Source organism: Athene noctua, chromosome 10, assembly GCF_965140245.1.
Source record: "Athene noctua chromosome 10, bAthNoc1.hap1.1, whole genome shotgun sequence".
Taxonomy (NCBI): Eukaryota; Metazoa; Chordata; class Aves; order Strigiformes; family Strigidae; genus Athene; species Athene noctua.
The window spans coordinates 6,913,435-6,937,470 of NC_134046.1; the positions used below are offsets into that span (position 1 = coordinate 6,913,435).

The following is a 24,036-nucleotide window of genomic DNA, read 5'->3' on the forward strand; positions in this document are numbered from 1 at the left end:
TACGTAGGTTTAAATAATATTACCAACACAAAACAGTTCAGCACAGATGACGCTGAAGTCAAGACTGGGGACTAGCAAAGAGAGTGGTGCCATCATTCCAGCCCATAGCAGCAGAATAGCTCTGGAAACCATTTAAAATGTCACAGGGGGAGGATGGATAGAGTGTCTGACCTTTGAAAACTGAAGGGTGGATCTCAACAAAAATATCCCAACTACTCCAAGCCATGCTGCTCCTGCAGGGCCAAGAAGGATGTTGGCCCACCTATTTGGTCTAGAAGGAAAAGCAAAATACTAAAATAAAGAAAAAAATATTTCCAGATCTGCCAACATACCAGCCCAATGTAAAAGCTGCCAAGCTGCTCTGGAAACAGGCAGCCTCTTCCACAGCTCTCTATCAGATCAGTAGAAAACAAACTCTGGCCGATAGCCCAGGCTTAGGGTTGTTTCCCAACACTAGATCCTTGCAGGGAACCCCAAGCTTAAACCATCAATATGTGGATCTCTATGGGCTGCGGTGGGACCTACCTGTCCCACTGCCACAACAGCTAAGCCAAAGCAATTTGTGCGAGACCAAAATAAAGTGAGAAAACAAAATATCAAGTGTCAAGAGAGACAGAGAAAACGATGATATCAGTGAAAATTATGCTTCTGCAGGAGCTGGTCTTGCACGCTCAGCAGTGCTGTCACTCAGCGCCGAAAAGTTGGTGTTTTCTCTGTCCTGCAAGCTGTGCCTCCAGTGACAGGGTAACGCCGGCGGGTAAGATCTTCATAGATCACAGGGCAGACAACACATTCCTGCACTCTTAGTGGGAAAAGGTCACTTAATAGTTTCTAAAAGGCAAAAAAAAAAAAAAAACCCTCTACCCCAGAGTAGACTGAGAGGATCCCGTATTTTGCGGCTCCAGGAGCTGAAAGGAGCTCAGATGGGACGGTGGGCTCTGAGTTCCAGCTCTCCAAGTGCCACTGATTGCTCACAGCAAGGAACAACTAATGTTTTGCCTGAAACTCTTCATAGTCCTAAAAATTCATGGCACTTGCTCACACAGAACCAGTACTCCATGCTTTTCACCAAGAAATTTAAGTCACTTGCAACACACAAAGATCAAAACCCATATGCCTTGATTTATGAGTTCCACTCGAAGTCAGAGGAAGTGTAAAAAAAAAACCCAAACACCTGAAATAACTAGCAAGCACAGCTTGCGTCTGGACTAAAGTAAGGGAATGTAAATAACAAACTTGGTCAATTATTTTTAAAAAACTCAACAGAGGTCCCAAGGATCCTACCCTTGCCCACAGCTCAGACCTTGCTAATGCAATAGGAAAAGCCCTTGAGGCAGCAGCATCTTCTCAGTTTCCATGTTACCTTCAAACTGAGCAATGCTGGCCCAAATCACCAGTTCTGTACAGCCACAAAAGTGCTACTCAGCAGACCTTTACACCTTAGTGCAGCTGCCCTTGGGCAAATGTTTTCCCTGTGCGTGCATACACTGTCAAAGGAGCAGAGGTATTTCTCAGGCATCAGATAAAGAGACACATAAACAATCAGAAGAGATCCGTGAACGATCACAGCCTGAACCAGAAAAAAATTACAATCCCAAGCACAGGAACGCAATGAGCTATTGACAGTTTGGCTTCCAAACCTGTTAAAAGAAGTTCTTAAATTTCTAACAAGATACATGGAAGATGAATCTTAAATCTCACAATAGCAGATCAATAGTTCACTCATGCAAGAGTTGTAACCTGCTCTTAAAAAATAAACCAAAACAACACCCAGGATGGTGTTAACATCTTATTTTGCAATGATGTCAAATGACTGATCATAATTAGACTATAATTGTGATTTAATTGCTCTGTGATCTGACTGGCCATAAAGACGGAGCCTGGAGTCCCATCTCAATCGGTGGAAAGATTAACCTTATTGTGGAAAACATAATCACATTTCATGCCATTAAAAGGTTCGTATTAATTCCTGAAAATTTTTATAACGGCAAAGATGTGGCACTTAGGCTCTAATGTCCATCTCTGGGGTGCTACCTCATGGCTCTGGAGAGGATGGACGACTGGTTTGCCACAAGCAGGATCAACTTCTAAATCCTGACAAGTACTACATTGTAAATTCAGGCATAGTAAAGATAAGGTCTTCCTCACAGCAGTATTTTAATGAGCAGACACACACATTTCACAACTACCAAATGCAGGACTAGTTTAAAGAAAGATCACTGATTTGTAGCAAAATACATTAGAACTGATGCGAAAAAGAGATTCTGCCTTTTTTTATTTTACGTTTCAGTAGTGACAATGCCCATCCCAGCAGGTCAATGTTGAAAACAGGCTTTCTGAATCTAAAACGCATTAATGTCTCCCAAGTTTTCGGATGGCAAACCTTTCACTCCAAATGCACTTGGGTCCTAAAAGAATTTGGGTCAAATGGAAAAACAACTATACAGAATTCACTCAGCTACGCAAAGACTGAAGGAAAATGCTTTTTGGATCTCACGCGTGACGCTGCAGAAGTAGACTCCTAGGAACAGCAAGAGCTCGATCTCTAAACAGCTTTTCCCTTCGCTGGCCCAGCGGAGGCAGCTGCCTGCACATTAAACTGAAGACAAGCTCTGCTCCATCTCAGGGAGGCACACGTGCATCGGCGCTCGCTCTCGGTCTCTGCAACACCAGGCACCGGCATAACCTACTTAGCGTGGGATGTTCAGTGTCACCCACCAAAGACACTCTGTTTCCCGGTGTCTGCTAAACTACTGAACACACAAAAATTTAGAGAAGCAGCAACTTTTTTTTTTTATGTTCAAAAAAAAAAAAAAAATCCCAGACAGCAACTCTCTCACAAGGTCCCTCTGGAAAATAAAAGGAAAAGGTCCAAATACCAGCTCATGCAAACTTTTTGAAAGAAGCTAGTTTTGTTCAGACTAGTACATGTAACCTATTTCAACATTTCATGACCGCCTCATACAACAAATGCCAGCCTGACATTGAAGCGTTGAGTCACTGCACCGTATTTCAGAATTTATCTTAGGGTCAAGTTAATGTTTGAAAAGAAACAAATGCAGCTGATAGCGCTGGGTAAACAGTGACCATTTCTGTTTGGGATCACGTCTGCTCCTGTTTGCCCCGTGTACAGCTAAAAAAAACCCACCCCACGACTCCTCCCTCCTGTGGGATCATCCCAGCTGCAAAGTACTATGAAAATTATTAATTGCATAAACTGATCTCAACACCTCCTGGTTCCAAAGCAATTGGTCATTGAGAGCTTGGCATCCCAAGACTTTTTAGGGAAGCAACGTGTTGAACTGAGAACTAAAAAGCAATTTAAAAATAAGTGTACAAACATATTAACTTTGACACTTTCCCATACCAAGCATCTAGCTTAGTATGATATGGCACAGGTCATCTAACCAAGCAGTGAAAAAAAATAAAAGGCCACAATCTGAAATCTCTCTGAATGTGCCCATGTCTCACCGAGGGAGAAAGAAAACCTAGATAACTTGCCTTAAATAAAACACGGTCAACTTTTTATAGATACAGCCTTAATTCTTCTCTTGTGAAGAACGGCATGAGAAACTTTTGTTCTGTTGTGCTGGACTCTGTTAATCAAGATACAGAAGAAACAGTGCACCCAATTTTACTGTTGATTTATACAAGTGAGCTATTTTGAAAAATGTGTATTCAAGGAAGCTACAATATTCACAATACAGCCAAGAAATCATTGTGTTAAGGCACTGCAAGCTTTACACAAGAATATGCGACCATTGCTCCTATAATTCAATCTATTAATTCTATACTCTCAGACCAAGTAATAATAAAAATGCATTTATTAACTCCACAGGAGTTAATTTCCAATTTCATCAGAATTTAGGCACAGATGTAAGATGGAAACAGTCAGTCATAGAAGCACTTCGTGTTAACTGAGGTTTTTTCACACATTTGACAGTTCTGAAAGTTACTAAGATACATGGCAGCAGATTCCTCCTCTCTCTCCCCAAAAAACAGGCAACCATAGTGGTATATTTTTTTTCTCAAACATAATACCAAAAAAGGGTGCATATGGGGAAAAGAAAGGGAAAGCTTTGTTAAAGTTCATTAACTTTCCTCACTTTTTCTCATGGGGTAAGTGAAGGACCAAGAAATCCCCTATGAACAGTATTAATCACTGTTATTCCAACTAAGAGAATTCATCTAGGTTCCCCCTTTTTGTACTTTGTGGGAACCAATTAAAACTTAGGACCCACAAAGGCAAGAAAAAATATTCCATGTGGACCTGTAAGTCTATAAACCCTAGTTTAATGATAAAGCCCGTGCACAGCCTGTTCCACCTATGTTTCACATCCTAGTCCCTTGTCTTCCACTGAGTGCAAGGTCAGAACAGTTATTTTTTTCTGTTCATGCTTGCAGATGACTGACTTATAATAAATTTCCTGTTTTTCCATCCTTTAAGTGTCATACAGAATAGACGAGGCGATAAAACATATACATTTCCAGGCTAATATTGCCCTAGCACTTCAGCACCAGTTGATTAGGCACTAAGAACTGGGAAGGGGAGGAGAATCATACTTAAAAATGTGTTTACAATCTTCACACTCCTTCACTGTCTGCTCTAGTGCCACACACCTCCTGTTGAATGGCAGTTGCCATCCCCATAATGAGATTTTTAATCAACATAAAAGTCATGCATTTTAATTAAAGCACTCTCCTTTCCTACGCTTCTGATCCTGATCCACAAGGGAGTTCCCGGCTCTGCGCAGAACAGCGCGCAGATGCCAGCCTGTCGCTGACAGGCACAGGGAACTGCTTTCCAGACCACAAATACATTTAATGATTTTTAAAATGTATATATTTCTATTCGACACTTCTGTTTAATAAAGCTCTTTTTTTTAAAAAAAAAAAAAGGGAACAACAACAACAAAAAAGGGGAAACTATAATCCCACAGTACCCAGGTGCTTGGTTCTGACCTCTGGATGAGGATGGTCCAAGGTTCACTGCCTGCCCTGACTCCAGGCAGGGTTTTGAAACTTTTTCTCCCAACCTCCAGGTAAAACCCAACCAGTATGTTAAAACTCAGCTGTCTGCCCCTTCTTTTGATCATATCCTGAAGCTGAGAAACTTTTACCGCTAAATTCTGTCGTTTCTGGTATATTCCCATGACATGTTTCTATTTACATTAACCAGTGTTTCCAAAATAACAAAAAGTTTAATCACAAATTGCTTGTTTGGGTTTTGGGTTGGGTTTGGTGTGGGGTTTTTTTGTTTTGTTTTTTTATTTTACACACCTTTCTTCATCTACCAACACCGATCACATTGCAACATCAGAAGCTGTATTTTAGCACTTCTGCTAAAACAATCAGTATGCAAAAAAAAAAACCACCTTGCCTAATTTCCTCATACTTTTCTTCATGCTTTTCTCCCCCTCCCGCCTGGGCAGGGAACCCCACAGGCTCCCTCCCCACTTCCCAGCGAAGCCAAGAAAACACAGCAGGGAAAATACGTATTATTTAAAGAAAACTGGTTTTGTTGGGAGTTCGACAGCGTTTGCTGGAGTATTTCTACTGACTCTTGGAAGCGAGTAACGATGTTTTGGTACATCAGCTCCGGGGCAGTTTTGAGCTGACACTGCCCCAGAAAGGGGAGCAGGTGTTGGAGGGGGATTGCTCAGCTCCTCTCCAACACCCCACGGCTGCGGTTTGCTCCGGCACGGGAGGTTTGAAGGATGGATGTGAAACAAGCGCCTGCAGCCCTCCGGCTCTGCTCATCGGTGAGCCTAGGGACAAGACTTCAGGTGACTGTCCTGCCAGCTGGCCATAAATTTTATCTGCAGCGACCAGCTGGGTTGAACAGAGTACAGAAAAAAAAAAAAAAAAAAAAAACACCACATCTCTCTCACCACCAGCCAAACCCCCAACTCTGGGATGCACATATGTCTGGAGGACAAATAAACTTTCCCGTAAGGAATCTCCTGGGCGATTCGATGAAAACTTCCCTTCCTTCCTCTGCCTGGAGCTGACCTGGGATGCTCCTCCACCCCGCACCCCTCCAGACGCCCGGCTGCAGCCCTGCTCATCCCACCGCCCCCAGAGCGGCTGCGGCATCACCAACAGTTTCCAGGAACTAAATTCAAGTCCTGCCCTGGAAATTACAAGCCCATTAGCCAGGCCTGTTACGCGAACCTGTTGAGCGACTGTTGCGTGTACACGGATGTGAAGTGGCTTTTTTTTTTTTTCTCCCCCCATCTCGCATGGGAGGACTCTTCCTATACTCTTCCGCAGCCAAACGAGAGAGCAACCTGTGCGTGCCTTCCCCTGCATGCTGCGGGGCTGGGGGTACGGCTGTGCCCTCACCCAGGGCAAACCAGAGGGCGGGGGGGGGAAATCAAACCCAAGCTGACTTTCAGCCAGAGAAAGGAGCTGCCCTCGCAGGAGGGTCACGGCTTTTCCCTTCCCAAGGCAGCGGGCGATCACATGCTGCACTTCGGGAACAAGCCTCCAGCCATCACCCAGCAGCACGGCTGCTCGCAAGGATGCTCAGCGGCTGGAGGGGGCATCTCCGCCACACACCCCCCGCACCCCCCCAGCCGCGGGCCCCGGACACAGCGCTTCCCCCCGACACCCATGGGTGCCCCCGCGGCCGGAGCTGGAGGTTCCGCGGTGCCTGAGGGAAAGCCTCACGCAATCGCTTGGCTGTGCTTAAGGCGGGCCAGAAACCCGCGGGGACCGAGTCGGGGCGTTAAGGTGCCTGCGCGGACGCGGTAAAGGTGCGCACAGCAGCGCGCCCGGACACACGCGGTGCGCAACTCCTTTCGGGGCTAACAGTCGCCTCCCCCCAAGTGCCCATGGCCACCCAGCACCACAAGAGGGGCCCCCCGCCTCCCCCGCGGAGTGGGGCGTCCCCCCCCCCGTCCCTCCGCGGCCCCGCTCGCACCTTGCCGGACGGTTTTCACCGTGATGGGGTCCTTGCAGCTCCGGATCACTTCCAGCACGTCGTAGCGCGGCAGCCCCGAGACGCGGACCCCCTGCACCTCCAGCAGCAGCTCCCCTTCGCTCAGCGCCGCCTCGCCGCCCCCCGCCACCGCGCCCGCGTAGGGGAACTCGCCGTGCTCCGCGCCGCCGAGCAGGACGAAGCCCAGCTGCCCGCCGGGCCCGCGGGTGAGCGAGCACTGCCGCACCCGGCTGGCCCAGTGGTTCTTCTTCTGGACGACGCGCGACATGGTGCTGCGCGGCCCTCCGCGCCCGCGGAAGCGCGGTAAGCAGGTGCGCAGGGGGCGCCGACCCGCTGCCTCATAGACCGCGCCGCCGCCGGCCGCTCAAGCCATGGCCGAGCGCGGCCCGCATGGCTCCGCGCCCGCGGAGGACGCGCGCACACCGGCCTCCCGCCCTCCCCTCCGCGCCGTCCCTCTCCCGTGTTATTTAAAAAAAAAAAAAAAAAAAAAAAAAAAAATTTAAAAAAAAATTAAAAAGCGCTGAAAAAGCAACTCCGGCTTGTTCCTCGCCCCGCGCTGCTGCTTGGTCTCGCTGCCCCTCTCCGCGGGCGCTGCGCGGGGCGCGGAGGCGGCGCCTTTAAGGCGATACAAAGCCCCGTTTGTTTTGTTACACTTCGCCCCGTCCCGCTCCGCCGCGCTCCGCGCCGCCGGCGCAGGCGCCCTGGCAACACCCCGCCCCCCCGGCCCGGCCCCCGCCCGCCCCCCCGCTCCCTCCCGGTGCCTCCCCCCCCTCCCCCCGCTCCCACCGGGAACTTTTTGCGAAGGGAAAAGCCGGGCGGAGGCTGCGGGCGCAACCCCGCGGCACAGACAACTGCGCGCTGCCGAGGGGCTGGGGGGCGCAGGCGGGTGTCCCCCCCCTTTCCCCGCCCAGAACTCCGCGGGCAGCTCCGCATCCTGCAGATGCTGGTGTTCCCGCGGCGCCAGGGAGGATTTTTAGTTTTGGGGTTTTTTTTCCAAGTTGCAGCCGTCGGGGATGGCGGCTCACCTGTGCTTTTTTTTTTTGGGGGGGGTGCTCAGACACGCTGAAGTAGGAGTCCCGAGGAAAAACTTCCACAAGCCTGTTATTAAAATGGTTTCAAAGCGCTTGCGCAAAGCTGAGTTAAAAAGAAGTTTTCTGCTTTTTGACTGAGCACTCGAATTTGTGATGTGGGTAACCTCGGCACCTTATTTCATTGTTTTGAAGCCGGGGTCTGCCTGCTGGGGGAAAGGGATGCGCGCCTGCTCCTTCGCCCTCGGCCGCGACTCCTCAGAGTTCCCCAGAACTGGGGCAAAACTCAAAAGGGGGAAATAAGAAAGCGTGCAGGCACCAGCTGGCCCTTCCAGGCCATGCTCCGTGCTTCCAAACCTGAAAGCCAGGCCTCATTCTGAGCAGTCTTATGCATGACCGAACCCCTTCCAGCAAGGAATTCAGTTGTCAGATGGGTGCGTGCCCTATTTTGCTGCTAATCGGGACTGAGAAGTGACAGGGGGAAGGAGCGAGCCTGGCCTCGCTGCCTGCTGCTGCCCTGGCGTGGGTGCAGCCCACAGCGCCCGCAACACTCCCTCCCTCGCATCCTTCCAGCCACGCGGGTACCCAAATGATCTGCGATGCCCGACAGGCTCGGGGAGCCCGTGTGTGGTAGCTGGGGATGGAACTCAGCCTAACGTCTGGCCAAGCAGCCAGGCTTAGCTCACAGACCTCAAAAGAGAGGTGATGGGGGTACCCTCCCTGCCCTTACATCTGTGCTAGGTGAAGCAGGGACGCCTGTCCCTCCCCGCAATTACTCCTTTCCCCCAGAGACATCCCTCCTGGGGCTATTTCGTAAAACCCCCACCGCTGCGGGCGCTGCTCTGCGGTCTCAGCCCGAGTGGCTCGGCCACCTCCAGGCAAGGGAAGGCTTTGTCCAATGTCACATTGCGCAGCAGTGAGTCAGCTCCATCCCCTGCGCCTCAGGCACCTCTGCCCAGGTCTCCACGGGAAGCAGGCGGGATTGCCAGTGCTCAGAAAGTTGGAACAAGTACCTGAGCCCCTTCCAAGGAGCAGGGCAGAGCCTGCCTTCCCGGGCATGAAGGGCAAATGCAGAAGTGGACTCATGAAATTCAAATCACCTGCTGTGTCTAGCCCTTGTTTTCTTCTATCTCTCCAAGAGGTTTCTTTCCATTTCGAACTTAAAGGCTTAATGTTCACGCTTAAAGCTGTGCTGATCCCCTATGTTTGAGCCATGCTAACTGCCTTACATCTGCTTTCGCTGGCTCCATACCCAGCTACCCAATTTGTCACTTTTAGGATGATGGCACACTTTTTGTTGTGCCTTCGCCAGTAAAGACTGCACCAGCTAAATTCCCCAGGGATAAACGCTCAGGAGGCCCACAAACCCTGAGGAGCGGCAGCATGGCAATGGGGAAGGGTTTATCTCTCATCTGCACACCAGCTGATGGTTGTGTCACACGTGTGAGCTCACAGCGCAGGGAGACTCTTGTTCACAGCTGAGAGCTGGGTGTGACGTATTTTCATCACCATCGTTTTTGCGGGATGTGCTATGTGACAGCCCTGCTAAGCAAAAATTCATCTGGGATCCATGTGAGCATCACATGAGCTGTGGCTGCCCTGAATACATCTTACAGGACTGCTCATGCCTCATGGAAAAAATTTTGAAGAACACTATTTAGAAAAACAGTTTTGCTAGTAAGATTTATGAGACGACAGATCTCTAAGGGCCTTTTTCGGTTTGCTTACAAACACTGCGACACTAATGCAAGTGTGCGCTGTTCCTGTCATAATCCTAATACCGTACTCATGTCTGGGCCACTATGTTCCCAAAATTGTTCTTGCTGGTAATGAACAAAACCCACAAACCTCAGCCAGAACTTTCTCTTGATTTTAAGGCTTTCCCTTCAGTGTTCCTCCATGACTAAATTCCTACCATTTTATCTCCTAGTTGCATCCAGTAAGGATCTGTTGGTCAAGCCCTTAGTCAGGACAGCCCTAGATCACCTGTAACAGCTCAAATATAGCCAAGATTTTTCACTGTCCTCATTCCTGACCCTGCGGCTGCCCAGCACCTTACAGCTGCAAGATGATTTCAGGACGTAGCTGCTCCAGCCACCTCTATTAAAGGGAGCCCTTTGGTCAGCCATTAACAGCGCTGAGCCCGTGACCCGTGGTAGGGCTGCTCCTGCCCAGAAGAGTCCCTGACACCCACCAGATAGATAACCAGGTCTTTACACCTTACAAAAACCTGTCTTTCAGCTGCACAGCACGGCCTCTCTCCCAGGGGACGGTGGTCCTGCCTTTGCAGGGAACTGATTTAATAATGAACAGACCATCTTCATCCCTAACAACTGCAGTTCTAATAACAATACCTCCCTTTTTGCAAGGGTCTCTAAGTGCTTTATAAACACAAATTAATGAAGCTTCACAGGGCACCTGGGGAACAGCTGAACATTAACACGGGGCAGGGAGAAGCTCGGGCACGTCCCTCATCTGAGCAAGGCTGGCTGCAACCATCCCACCTCACCTGCAGCGGCTGGTCCAGCCTCATCTCACGTGGGACAGCACACCCTTCGTCAGCTTGCAGCCCACGGCAGCACTATAAAACCAGATTCAGGCTGGCTCACAGCTTTAAGCAGAGCCCAATTTTCTTGCTCTTTTGTCAGCAGTCGCTGTGGTTTGGTGGCCCATCTGTCGGCAGCCTCTAATCTGTCGGGTTGAGTGGGCTGGTGCTTTCTTCCTCCTTCAGAAGTTGCTCCTCATGCTTTGGGCCCCGCTGCAAACACACAACAACAGCTAAAACGTTTTTTTCAAATAGAATATTGACCTGCGGTCTCGGTCTCATAAGCATCTCTGAAATTTCATGCTGTGTCCTGGATTTTAAAATGGGTCAAAGCTCCCCCAAGCATCAAATCATTCTCTCAGATGTCATACTAAAACTAGTGAAAACCACAGTTTTACTTGTTTGGGGATGAAAAACCATGTCTAGTCACTGAGACTGTTGTGGGCTTATGAGAGTTCAGAGCCATACACTCCCACCACAGAGTGTAAAAAAAGATGACAACGATTAAGGCTACAAACAAAAGTACAGATTATTTAATACAGCAGAATTTATTCTTAATTTCCAGCTAAACCCCAAACCCTCAATACTTTGATATCACAGACCTCAAGGCTTTGAAAACCTGAGCATGGTCCTGGGAGAAAAGAGACTTTAAACAAGATCCAGTCTTTCAGACATTTAGGTTTCCTGTTGGTACACTCAAGCTACCAGTGTCTGTCCGTAGGAAAGCCATGTATTGCTCTATTTCCCAAACAAGAATTGTTTTTCACAGTGATCCCACCTAACTTTTGTCAGAGAAAAATTTTCTGTGCGGCATCCAGGGTTTCTGGACAAGGTGGTACTGCTCCCTGGCAGCAAGGAGCAGCTGGGCTGACTCTGCTTTGAGTCCTGGCCCTGGCAAATGTTTTGACAGATGACCCAACTCGATATCGATTGAACCCTGTATTTGTAGGAAACCTCCCATGTGTCAGGACACAAGCAGTTCTGGTTAGAACCACAGACCAGCCAGCACAGACAGGTACTACCAAAGGTCATTCAGAGAGCTGGGCCAGCCAGCTCCATCGCCAAAGGCAGCGCCTTTTGTGGGACATCTCCAGCCTCCCGCCGCAGGGTGGCTGGATCCCGTCCCACGGCCTCCTCCCCGGAATGAATCTGTCACAGGATCCTAAGAAGAAAAAGGCAACTCACCCCTTACTGGGATCCCCTGTGTCACCTTCCTCTACAATTTATTTCAATAACACCATGCACAGTGGAATATAAAGCTGAAGATCAATCTCATAACCATATTAAAACACTCCAGGGTGTATTTTATAGGGCCATTAATATACTTCTTGGGTGGTTAAAGTCACCCACAGCATAAATTAATGGATCCGTAAAACATGTTCTGTCGTATCCTATGACTTAAATAACACACAACAGGACGGTTGTATTGGGATGTTGTTGAGCTTATTGGGTGCAAGCACAAGGGCCACCTGGCAGCAGGTCTGCCCTCCTGGAGATGACAGCCTCAGGGTGTCTTAGAGACAACGTGAAACCAACAGACATTATAAAAAGTGAGATTCTAAAAAAAAATAACAAACCTACACAATTAAAAATTGTAGATCTCATTAACTTCCATTAGCATTTGTGCTCTTGAGTTTATTAGTCTCTTTCAGGCATATCTTCCCTGCAGAAGCCGTTGCTGTTCCAGGCTATGACTGCTGTGGGTGCGGCTCTTTGGCAAGGAGGGAGTCAGGCAGCTCCCAGCCTTGGAAAGCTCCCGAGAAGTCAGAAGCGGAGGAGAGAGGGCACAGCCTGTTGGTTAGAGCAAGGATCAGACTGACTTTTGCAAGGGAAGCTGAGCCTGCCACATGTTTCAACTTTTATCCATTTTAGGCAGATTTTATGGGAGTGGAAGTCTGGTACACATAGGAGCATTTCCAACTACTTTTTCCAAAAAGGAAAAAAAAAAAAAAAAATGGGGGGGGAAGTCTTGACTTTTCTAGTCTTTCTTGACTGTGATCTAGTCACAGAAGGAGCAAGTTCCTGCCTCTAGTCTGGGAGATATTAAGTCACATTCTTCCCTAGGAATTTTTCTTTTGCTATTTTAATGGCTCCACATGAGTTACCAGAGACTTTTCAGTAGACAATAGCTCTGGCCTGCTAAGATAAGCTATCCCAATTCATCTGTCTCAGATGATAAACCTCACCCTTTCTGCTTCTGCTGCTCAAAAAGGAAAAGGGCTCACCTCTAATTGTGCTGTGAGATCTCAACACAACTGCCCAAGGCACCAACACTCACCCAAACTCACTTCAGACCCTGAGAGTCTCATTCTCGCCTCCTTTATTGCCCTCCTCCCTCCCTCTGCAGACACACAGAGCCACGTCACATCCTCGAACTCCACCACCAGCTCTGCTGAAGCTAATGGAGATGCCATTCCCTGTCCTTCCCCAGCTTCCTGCACAGTACCACCTCTCCATCCTGTGCTCTGTTTTCTTTACGTATCTTCAACGCATAAAACTTGCTATTCATTCCCCTTAAAGATTCTGAAAACTAGCAGGAGACAGCTAAATCAGAAAAGACTTCTGCTATAATGCTTTATGGTGCCATAAAGAAGAGGCAAAGTCTGAACCTTTCAAAGATGCTGTGAGTTGAGTAAGTTGACAGTCCCTTGTGATGGATGTGTATTTGAGTCTGATGGTTTAAATATGGGAAAAAAGCAGGAAGAAAAAGCTCAGAATAACTCACCTCTCCCCATAACACAGCCCGGTTCAAACAGCTTGTGTGGAGCTAATTAAAGGTGTCAATCTCTGGTTTGAAACTAAAGCTAGCCACAGACTCAGCTTCCTAACTGGCACATGGGATTGAATCAGTGCAATACCTTGTCTGCCAGTTCCACTATGCAGGTTTTTTTCTCAAAATTGAAGAATCGAAGCACAGCACATTAATAGCAATTCTGTATACAGAATAAACAACAGAAATCTCTTTACCCCCATAGAAACTCCGAATGGAGGAAAGATTTCTCTAACAGAGAATTGATTTCATCCTTACAAAAAATTTGCCCAAGTGCTCTCTGCAAGATTTAAGTAAATAAATAAAAATGTGGCAATAAGGCACCAACAATGGGACAAGCTGAGGGTCTGGGAAGGAGTTTCTCTGGAGCACTATTGACATGCTTTCCCTTCAACAGTGAGGAGTAGCTGGGAGGTCCCTCTCTGGATCATAATTAAGATTCTGGAAAAGCCACGACAGACAAGACAGCAGCACACAGCACGGCCCTGATCCTGCAGCCATCTGGGGACTGGCTTTACTTTGCTCACAAGAGTAATTTACAGGCATCAGACAAGCCACATGTGTAAGGCTGAGCACACACATAAATGTTCTCAGAAGAAGAGCCAGTTAACACACCACAAGATATCACTCAGTGATTTGGAAGATATACAAACCCTGTCTTGCTTTTTGAAACACTGAAGCAGAAGAATTCGTGGCGGTGTCTAATGCTGTATCTTCACAGAAACATCTCTGATCCCACAAGAGCATCTTTATGCTAAAGCAGCGTCTACTGCACACATGGGCTTGGTCCAACAAAAGCAGCATCTTGGATACGAGGCGCTACCCCTGCAATGCCATACCCCCTATGGAAAGATTATGATCATCACTGCTATTTGTATATAATAACAGGCAGAAGCCTTGGCTGGGTTAAACAGCTCCCAAGGCTAACCCGGCCTTTTCTCCAAGCAGCTCCAAAGAGAGGATTCAGGGCCTGGGAGCAGGTCAGTGACAGTTGGGATTAGGATTCCTGACTCCCTGCCTGGTGTCCTAATATTAGCTCGCATTGTCTCCCAGACCGTCTCATCATTCTTTCGCATGAACCACAGGCCCGAATTAGCATGTCTCGCTGCATAATCTGCCAGCCCATCCTGTGTGCTAAATTAGTCGGGGGCTGAGCAAACATCATGGGAACAGCTCTTCTATAGCATATGCGGACTGAGTTATTCCTACAGCATTGTTTGCTCTGTATTTTCCTAGCATCACCACAAAAGTATGATGGGCCAGCTCCTGAGCTGTTGGCTGTATGCTCGTTCCTGCTCCAGCCTGGCATTGCTTTCCAGTGCGGCGCAGAGATGAAAGCTGGTTGAGCGGCAGCTCTGCTGGGAGCCAGATTTGGGAAGAAGCGTTAACAAATAAACTCCAGTTGGGTGACAGATGAGCAGACCAAGAAGCAAGCGGCAGTGCTAGGGCTTGTACGACCGCCAGCCCGTTCTCGCAGCACATGCCGGCCTCCTTGGTGTGGTATTTACAAGCTTCCTTCCTCATTTCGTATTCAGCAGTGCGACATGCTGATCAGTTTTCATCTGCCACGTGGGCTTCTTATCTCGTCGTGCCCTCCAACTGCAAGCTTAGGGCTGTCCATAAAAATACACAACACCCAGCACAACAGGGCTGCGGGCTGATGGTGCTTTGAGCCAGTGCCCACAGTGAGTTTTGGTCGGCTTTGTGTCAAGATGCTTCTGCTACATTGGGCTAATGGCATTAATTTCCACTGGGCTCGTTAGCCTTTTGCAGAGCAACCCCTGCCTCTGTGGAGCAAGGCTTTAATCAGAAGCAGAAAGATATAGGGGAATCACAACAAATCCCATCTTGACTCTGGGTCACTCTGCAAATAGCCACCGCCTCCCCAGGTAAGGGAGTGCTTGCAGGGTGCAGAGGGTTAAGTAGAGCAGCAGGTAACATAAGAAAGGGAGGGTGTGGGAGAGCCTGGACCTCTGGGCAACCAGTCGGCCAAGTCACAGTACTGGTTTTATAAGGTGCATGCAAGGTCTTGGACAGCAGCAACTGAAAGACAAGCGACTCATTGAATATTATCCCTTTCTGGCAGCAAGATCATCACAGTTAATTAGCTGTAATATCTGAATCATGTCTCTGGCAGACAGGCTCGAAGAGGAAGCAGCTCCACCTTCCTGCTCTGCCCAACGGAGGTCAAGGCGTCCACCGCATGGTTCTGCAGACAGCAGCTTGCCAGACCCGTCATGGGCAGCCACTGCAGCGAGGATAAATCAGGATATTGCTCCCATCCCACAGCAGGAACAGCTCAACTCCCAGTCCTCAGCATGAGGTCATGGAGGCTTTCCGCAATCCCAAGACCACTTAGAAAAACCCTGTGGAAGGAATTCATCCATACAGCACCACGCACGGATGGACATCATCTCTCATACTTCCCTCAACACCGTTTTACTGCTAGGCTCATTTCTTTTTTATTGCTGTAGAATTAAGTCTTAACACCCCTGACTTGCATCAAATGAGCTTTTAGTTGAAGATCTGGATCCATGGAAACAGAACTGTGTTGTACAGTGACGGCCACAGTTCACTGCCCAGCAGAAGACCAAAACTGGAGAAGGAAGCCCATCAGAGGATAACCTGCAGTGAATGACTGCTCTTGGGAGCTCTTGGATGACTCTTTGGAGACAACATCTGAACCAAGAGTTGCCTTTGCACCTCCGATATGTTGGCTCTAATGCTGCTCCTGGCATATACATTCCCAGATTCCATCTCCTGCGTGTGTCTTTAGGCCCTATGTCCAGCCTTACTGGCTGGAGATGAGTCGACTTCATCCTCCACAATACAATGGGGATTAGACTCAAGGCGTATTAGCAAAGTAGAAGGCTTGCTTTGGACAAGGCCCAATTTCAGCATGTCAATAATTTATAAAAACATATTGCTCTCCAGCCAAACGAGTTTCAGTTCCTCGATGATTCAGCAGCAGCACTACAAGGAAATATGGATGTGAAAACTCTCTGTAGGAATTCCTATATAATTCTACATTAAAATAAAATGCCCTGAGCCCAGCAGTAGGATGGAAATTGGGAATTAATTCCTTCTGTGACTTCAAGAGACTCCCAAAATCTGGGAAATTTTTAATGGAGTTTCAGGGCAGGAGGGGAAAAAGAGAAAAGGGAGGGGCAAGACCCTGAGGTGGAAGAAGAAGAGAAATACAGGTCTAGGTTTTGTTTTGGCCACTTTGCACGGATTGCAACTTTGTTGTCACTAAAAACATGAAAATCCTGTGGGCAGGTAAGGGAAAAGTTGGAGCGAGAAACCTCTGAAAACACATTTTCAGAAGGCAGCCTGGGAAATGGGAAGTATAAAGAGCCAAGGACAGCTCCAAAGCCCATCTGAGCACTTTGGGTTTTGGATGTGATCCATGTCTATTTTAAAAAAGGATGAGAAAAAGAAATATAAAAGGAAAAGTACCATGCAACTGCCCAATGGAAATTAATTTCTGAAAGGGCATGGCAAGCCAAAGATGAAATATTAATCTCTTCGTCTCTTCTGACCTCCTCCAATTCATTATCCTAATGTGAGCTTCAGTACCACAGTTAGCTTTTGCCTGCATGCAAACTCAGCAGGGACCGGATGGTGCTTGCACAAGGTGTAAGAGCTCTTCTGAACAAATTCAACAGGAGATGGAGTGAAGGGGACTAAGAGCCATAAAACCACTGCAATAGCATTAAGTTACTTCAAATGTAGTTACTGGACAAATTCCTGTTTGCTCAGAAACACTTTCCGATAGAAAGCACATCCCCATCCTCCCCTTCTACCATTTGACTCGAACACCACCTGCCCTGCGATGCCCAGGGGCGCTTTGCAAGGTCGAATGGCCATTCATGAGCAACCTGACTCGACACTGGACTCGCACCCCATCATGCAGAGCAGCTTCTTCCCCTCAAGTGACATTTTCCAGCCTGCTCCTGGCAGAGACCTCACGCTCACCTGCATGCAGCTTGGCAGCCACACCCCAGTCGGGAGAGGTGCTCAGCATCCTGCAGCATCCAACCCTTGCATGAACCCAACCCTGCCTGCCTCCATCCCTGGCCTGCCATGTGCCTGCCTTCGCCGCTGTCGGTTCTCTACACAAGCAGCAATTTCATCCTTCCTTTCATAAAGAAAATCCATTTACATTTTACTGTGCAGCACAGACATGATCCTCTATCCTTACATCCATAGGAATCCCACCATGGGTTCCCTGGCAGCCAGGGCTGGCTGTTATACACAGACTACTGAAATTCCCTGTATTTTAAGTCTTCCTGGTTTTAATTGCTGCTCGGCACTGACATTTCAAAAGGATGCTTCTTTGCTCCTTCTTTTGTGTAGAGCATGTTTGTGTTTTTTGCTCACTGCTGTCTCTTCCCTGGAGCCCTTGCTAATGAATGCAGCATGCTGATGACCTCTTCATTATAAATAGTTTAATATTTTAAAATAAATATGGGATGGTGCCATGATTGTGTGGGTATTTCATCTAGCCTGCAGCACAAGGAGCTGGAGCTGACAAAGGCAACCACAGCTTTATTTGTCATTCTATTGCTTGTTTGTCATAGAAAACAAGGGAAGGGGCCAGGACCCTGGACTGCAACGTACAGCAGCAGATGTGTTATTCTGTCACAAGGAGCTGCTCTTCCTAGTGCAGCAGATGGATGCAATAAAAACTTTTGGGTTGTTATTTGGTTACTTGAAATCTACAGGGCTGCAAAACTGTTAGCTGAGCCACGGCGTGAATCAGAGGAAGGTACATGGCGGGGGGGGCAATTCTGTTATATGATTTTTCCACTGCATTGCAACAGAATTAACACATTAGCCTGACATTTAGCTGATATAATTTATTCCTAATTTGGGAGCAAAATTTATCCTGAGCAGTAATATTAAAAATCAAACCCTGAACCAAACCAATAGTGACAAAGGAAAAGAGAAAGGGAAAGAGCCTGAGTTCAGGTCAAATTTCTCAACATGTTAATTAAGTTTTCAGCCCATCAGGTTCTGTTGTCCTAATTTCCTTTCTTTCCTTCTGGGTGTATCTGGATTTCTGCTATATGCAGATCGTGTGGGCTAGATCCAAATTCACTTGTCCCTCACAACCAGCTTCTCAGGCAGTAAAAAGCTCCTAGAAAGTTCCCCAAATGGTACCCAAGGATTGTCTTTACACAGGCAACTCCCAGGTGGCATAAAGCCAGGACTGATGCTCCACATCTTCCATTCCCAGCCTACGATTTTACCAAGGCATGGGGTGTGAACAGGGACCACTGCCAACACAGTAATTTACAGCAATGCAATCCATCCCCATGGACAAGGAGGAGCAGCAATAGCTGATACCAGCTGTTTCCCAAATGTTTCCACTGACAAGTCTGCTTCTGGGCTTAAAAACCCAGCTTCCAGATTCGAGAAACCCACTTTTGTGGTTGCAAGCTTCCTCCTGCAGCCGAGCATCCATCAGGCTCATCGCACTGCTGCCTCCTTACTGGGGACTCTCCTTTACACCCGCCTTCCTCAAGCAAGAGAGCATGCACAGCCAGCCCTGAGGATGTGCCCTCCCGCCTTTTGCAAGTCACCCAACTCAGATAAGAACCTTTTACCCCCTCAAGCAATCACCTGAACTCCAAAGAACCAAGTTTAACACACATCAGCCTTTCTCCCTTTGAGCCTGGCTTGCTGGAGAACCACTCAGCCCATGCACACTGTGGTCCTTTTCCACAGAACAGCAACAATTAAACAGCCTCACGGAAATGGATGGGGAATGAAGGTCACGGCTATTTTTAAGTGACTTCGCTCCGAGATTAATAAGGAGGCAGTCTGAAGCTATACACAGCCTCAGTTGCTATTTCCAACCTCTTTCTTCCTTGCGCAGCTTCCTTCAGTGGTGTTGTCCTGCAGCAGCAGTGTAAGGGAGGATGCCTCTTCACACCCACCAAACCTCACCATCACACCCCTGGAACAGGGAGTGCTGTGCATCCGAACACCATGCCTGTGTGGCTTGGGCTACAGCTGTTGATAATAGGAATGGCAGAGTAAATGGAATGCCCTCAGGACAGCATCTTTTGATGGCCAGCAGCTCTCCTACCGCTGGCCTCGGAGTAAAGAGGGAGAAAAACATGTAGTGAAAGAGTCCCTTTCAAAAACCACATCTTTGCAGAGAGCAATGCAACACCTGCCTCAGCTTGGAGTGTGAGCTGAACTCAGGTGTAGAGCACAGAGGTATAATTATCTAATTGTCTGGAAACTGTGGAATTTATTAAGTTTTTTGCATGGTGCCATGGCCTGGGCAGCTCCCCCCACACCACCCTGCCCATCAGACCAGCTCCCATGAGCTGGGAGGGTGACAGTGCCTGTGGAGCCCATGGCCTCTGCTCTGCCTGCCTTTTCTTTCACCCTCCTCTCTGCTCCTGAACAGCCAAACTCTTCCATTAGTTCTGGTTCACTAACCACCTGAATGAAAAAAATAAAATAAAATCAGAAGTGCCCTGTAGATCTAAACCTCCCCTGTGAGACAGGGTGGGCATAAGTGCTGTGTTATTAACCACTGGAAAACAAACCTGAGAGCATTGATTAAGGAAGTGGGAGGGTGGGAAAGAAACCATTTTTCCCATAGTTTCTGAACTGCAATTCACAAAGCGTTACATTTCTAATTATAAGCCCAGGAAGTTTTAATGTAAAAAAAAGTGACTTGTGAGACAAAGTGTAGGGTTTTTGGCTCATTAAAATATCCCCTGAGTATCATTTCCTCGCCTTTAACCCCAAACCTTAAGGTTTCCACAGGTAAGTAGGTAATTAACGCAAATCTGTCTCAATTGTACAGCTCTTGCAGCATTGCAGGTCGGGCTGTACTGGAGCTGGGTGCTGTTGGATGCTGAGCTCCCCCAGACCCCTCTGGGTAACAGGGAGGTCGGGGGCCGGGTACCCTGACGTGTCCCTGGATCACAGACGGCAGCACACTGGAAAGCTGCATCCTTGCTCAGCTATGTTTGAGGGAAAGGATTTCTAAAGACATGGGCAAGCCTTGAGGGTGATACAGGGAAAGAAAGGGCCAAATCTTTGAGGACATCACTTCCCCATCGAGAAACATCAGCATTACACTGCTGCAGGTCTGCCCTAAACACATTATTCTTTTCTCCAAGCAGCCAGGCGATCCAGACTGCTCTGTGTCATCGCAGATACCAGCGCCATGCAGTAAGAAAGCCTTCCTGGCAAGCTGGGGATGATGGTAATGAGGAGATATACAGCTCTCAGTTGGCTCAAGGCATCTCTCCTCCACTCCGCAGCCCACATCAGGGATGGGTTTTGTGAAGCCAGCTACGTGGTGGGGAGGAATGAGGTTGTCAAGCAGGTTTGGATCCATGGGAAAAACAAGTCCCCTTGTTGCCAGGGCCCCAAGTGAAGCGTCTTTGCTTTTGCAATGCAGGGGTCTGACTGATCCTCTTTAAAAACTGAGAATCTCCGTCCTTGAAACAAGTCAGCCAACCTCCAAGTAGCCTCAGGAGACATAGGTCCGTTACATCAACATAGGTCCCATTTATAGCACCTTGCACTCAGCTTAAGTTGTGTTTAATTTAAAAAAGTAAAGCCTTTCTGTGAGTTGTTTCCAATTTAAAGGAGAAGGAATGGGGTTATTTGCCCATATTTATACACCTCACCAAGGCCAAGCAAGGCTTAACAGCCAGACTCTGCCTTCCAGCCCTGCCTTGCTGACTGGCAGCCTCCTTTCCCTCTGCGTTTGAAATGTGAATACATTACGTTCAGGGTTTTCTGCATTTATCACAACAAATACAGTCATAATTGCAAGTAGTGCAAGGCAGGCAATGCTGGAAGCAGCTTTCCTCTTCATGTGTGAAGTGAATTTCCTACTAATGCCCTACAGCCTTCTGACCCTCAAGCCTGGAAACCAGCACACCAGGAGCAGGAAACACAGCAGGTCAATCTTCCTTCTCCAGCCCTGATGCAGAGTCCAGATTAGAGCTTCAGAGGAGATGAGCCCTTTTCTCCAACACTCAAGGAAGAGACAAGCATCACCTTGCAAAGCCAGCCTTCACCTCTGCCACCTGGCCCACAGAATCACAGAATCATTCAGGTTGGAAAAGCCCCTTGGAATCATCGAGTCCAACCATCAGCCCTACTCTACAAAGTTCTCCCCTACCCCACATCCCCCAACATCTCATCCAAATGACCAACAGAGCTCCGGCAGCAGGATCCTCCACGTCAAGGGACAGCCCCACGGGTCAGCACGGGCTGCGTTACCCACAGCCACGCATCGCCACCGCCTGCCCCAGCAGTGAGGGACCCCAGCTCACCTCTCCTGCCCCAGAGCACGCCCAGATGCAGGGTCTCCCCTCTGCCTCCCAGCCAGAACTAGGCACTTTCCTCGGGGGTCTTCACGATGTTTGCTCCAGCCCACCTTGAGTGGAGATAAGTGCCCTGTCCCCAAGGAAAGCTCCATCACACCAAGCTGTGTGTGAGCAATCGCTGAGTACATAACAGCAGCTTTACTACACACCATTGCCAGTAACTAACTCATTTCCCTCTGAAGTTGAGGATGAAAAATAAGATGTAAAACCAAATTATACTCTGTTTATGTACGTAATTCCATGCGCATCTGGATAAGAGCATGCCTGTGGCCTACATTACGCTGCATCTGATTCTCATTAGGTGCTTGCGATTCCTTCTTGCTCGGGTTTTATTACTCTCCATGACACACAGAGTTACAGCCGGGCTGTTTACTCTCTGTGACTGCCCTGGTGTGGCCATCGACTGCACAGCTCACCACAGCCCACTCTGAGCAGATCCATAACACAGTTTCTCAAATGACAGCCCTGTTGGTTAATAGCTAGAAGTAAAGCCAGAGCTCTCCAAAGTGAATTTTGCAAATTGGCTGCTGGGACTTTATTTACAGTAACCGAGGCTGGAGCACGGGACAAAGTGAAGGCAGAGGCTGTGCGTGACCCCAGGCAGTGCAAGAGGAGAGAAACCCACCCAGACACTGGCCGAGGCTCCGGACCCAGCCAGTACCTGGAGCTTTTCTGTAACAGTTAAACTTTGTATGACTACAAAGATATTGTTTGACTCTGTGGGCAACTTGCCAAGACAAGATCTTTTGCAAATACATTTTTATTTCCGTGAATTACACCAGTCCCCGCTCTTCTGCGCACTATAGCCTCATCCATGTACAAAAGCAGATTACAGCACATTGCTGGGTGAGCAGGTAAGGAGGCACAAAGGGAATTTGTCTGATTGAATATTAAGCCTCATTTTAAGCAATTTTAGTATTTTGTTCTTCAAGATCTTGATTTGATCAAGGAAATTAATGTCCTGGGATGTGCACAGAAGCAGACCAAGTTCTTTTCTATATTCATTGTCACCTTCAATTGCGGGAAACATTATCAGATACAGCCCTTGATGCATATCAGAAACATCTACCTATATAGTATCACTGCTTGTAAAATGCAGATTTATCTTACAGTAAAAATCCCTGCAGTAATCAGCAAGAGAAAGATTTAATATACTTACGGATTTCTTCTACTGGCAAAGGAACAGGAGAGCTACAGATTACCTTAAATCTGAATTTATTTATTAACTCGTCAGAGAATGACAGTTACTCTGATACAGAATCAAAATCTTAACTTTCCACTGTTAATACAGCAACAAAATACATGGGTTTAAGTGAAAAAAAACCCCACAACAAAATCAAAACAAAAACCAAACCCCAAAAGCCAACAGTTTTTGATGCACAAAATCTCACTTTAGCAGCCCTGATTTTCTTGTAGTCTCTAAGTAACCAGCTCTTGTGAACAAAAAAAGGCCAAAAAAAAAGTAATTCTTACCACCTCTATGACTTACAGGAGTGGAAAGGCTCTGCAGGACCACCAGAGCACCTACCAAACCCCATGGACTCTCCAGGGATACAGCAATTTCTGGAAACATCATCTGGTCTGCCAACTTCCTACACAGGTGTCTAAATTCTCACATGCATGAAGTCTTTTTCCTACTCCTCATTTTCCTCCTTGGCACTATCCATGTGCCAAGAGATGAGATTCTGGGACCCTGAGCTGCCTTTATAACCTTTATCCACACCCAGCCCAGCACCCAATGGCCACTGTTAACTCCATTACATTTATAAAGCAATTAGAACTGGGTGAGCAATGCCAAAAAATGTCAGTGAAAGTCCTCTCAGCTTTTTAAACAAATTCATTCCAGCTGGGTTCATGCTCCTCGTGCATCAGCTTCCCACATGGATCCTAGCATGGGAGATCAGAGGCAAGAAAAGGTTTTGGAAGGGGCGAATCTTAAGTGAGAATTAGAAGCTCTATGCAAATCCTGAGCTTAAGTGAGGGTCCATGCAAAGAGGAAACACAAGCCACGTGAGTTAAATGGCTAGTTAAATGAGCACAAGCATTGGGTCTATGAATGAGCTACGGGTCAGGGATTGTGGAAAAAAAAGCATTCATGGAACTGATTAATTGAAGGGAGTGTGATCTGTCTACAAATGATTCAATCAAGCAATTAGAGCTGGGCAAAGAAATGTTTTTGCATGTGGAAAATTTTGAAATATTTCTTTGTTTTAACTCAGGACGAAAGAAAAGCAAACTGAAAAAAAGAAAAAAAATTCAGACAAGGTCCATCCTGAATCTGCTTAGATCAGTTTGAAAAGTGTCATTTCCTCTCTGACCTTATTATAATTCTGGTTTATAGTTATTTTACCTTTGAATATGAAGAACATGGTTCA

At 47.6% G+C, this 24,036-nt stretch overlaps 1 protein-coding gene across 14 annotated transcripts in view; it reads right to left on the bottom strand.

Moving 5' to 3' along the window:
* The window catches only part of MAGI1 (membrane associated guanylate kinase, WW and PDZ domain containing 1), a 354,965-nt gene extending 347,581 nt beyond the window's left edge, over positions 1–7,384 (bottom strand). For 6 of the 14 annotated variants that reach the window (XM_074913919.1, XM_074913918.1, XM_074913908.1 and 3 more), the window contains exon 1: positions 6,926–7,381. In XM_074913919.1, the coding sequence (XP_074770020.1) occupies positions 6,926–7,211 (286 nt within the window). In that variant the 5' untranslated portion in view covers positions 7,212–7,381. Of the gene's footprint in view, positions 1–6,925 lie in introns of all 14 variants that reach the window. The other 8 variants (XM_074913903.1, XM_074913909.1, XM_074913904.1 and 5 more) reach the window with 4 other exon arrangements.
* Between the last annotated feature and the right edge of the window lie 16,652 nt (positions 7,385–24,036).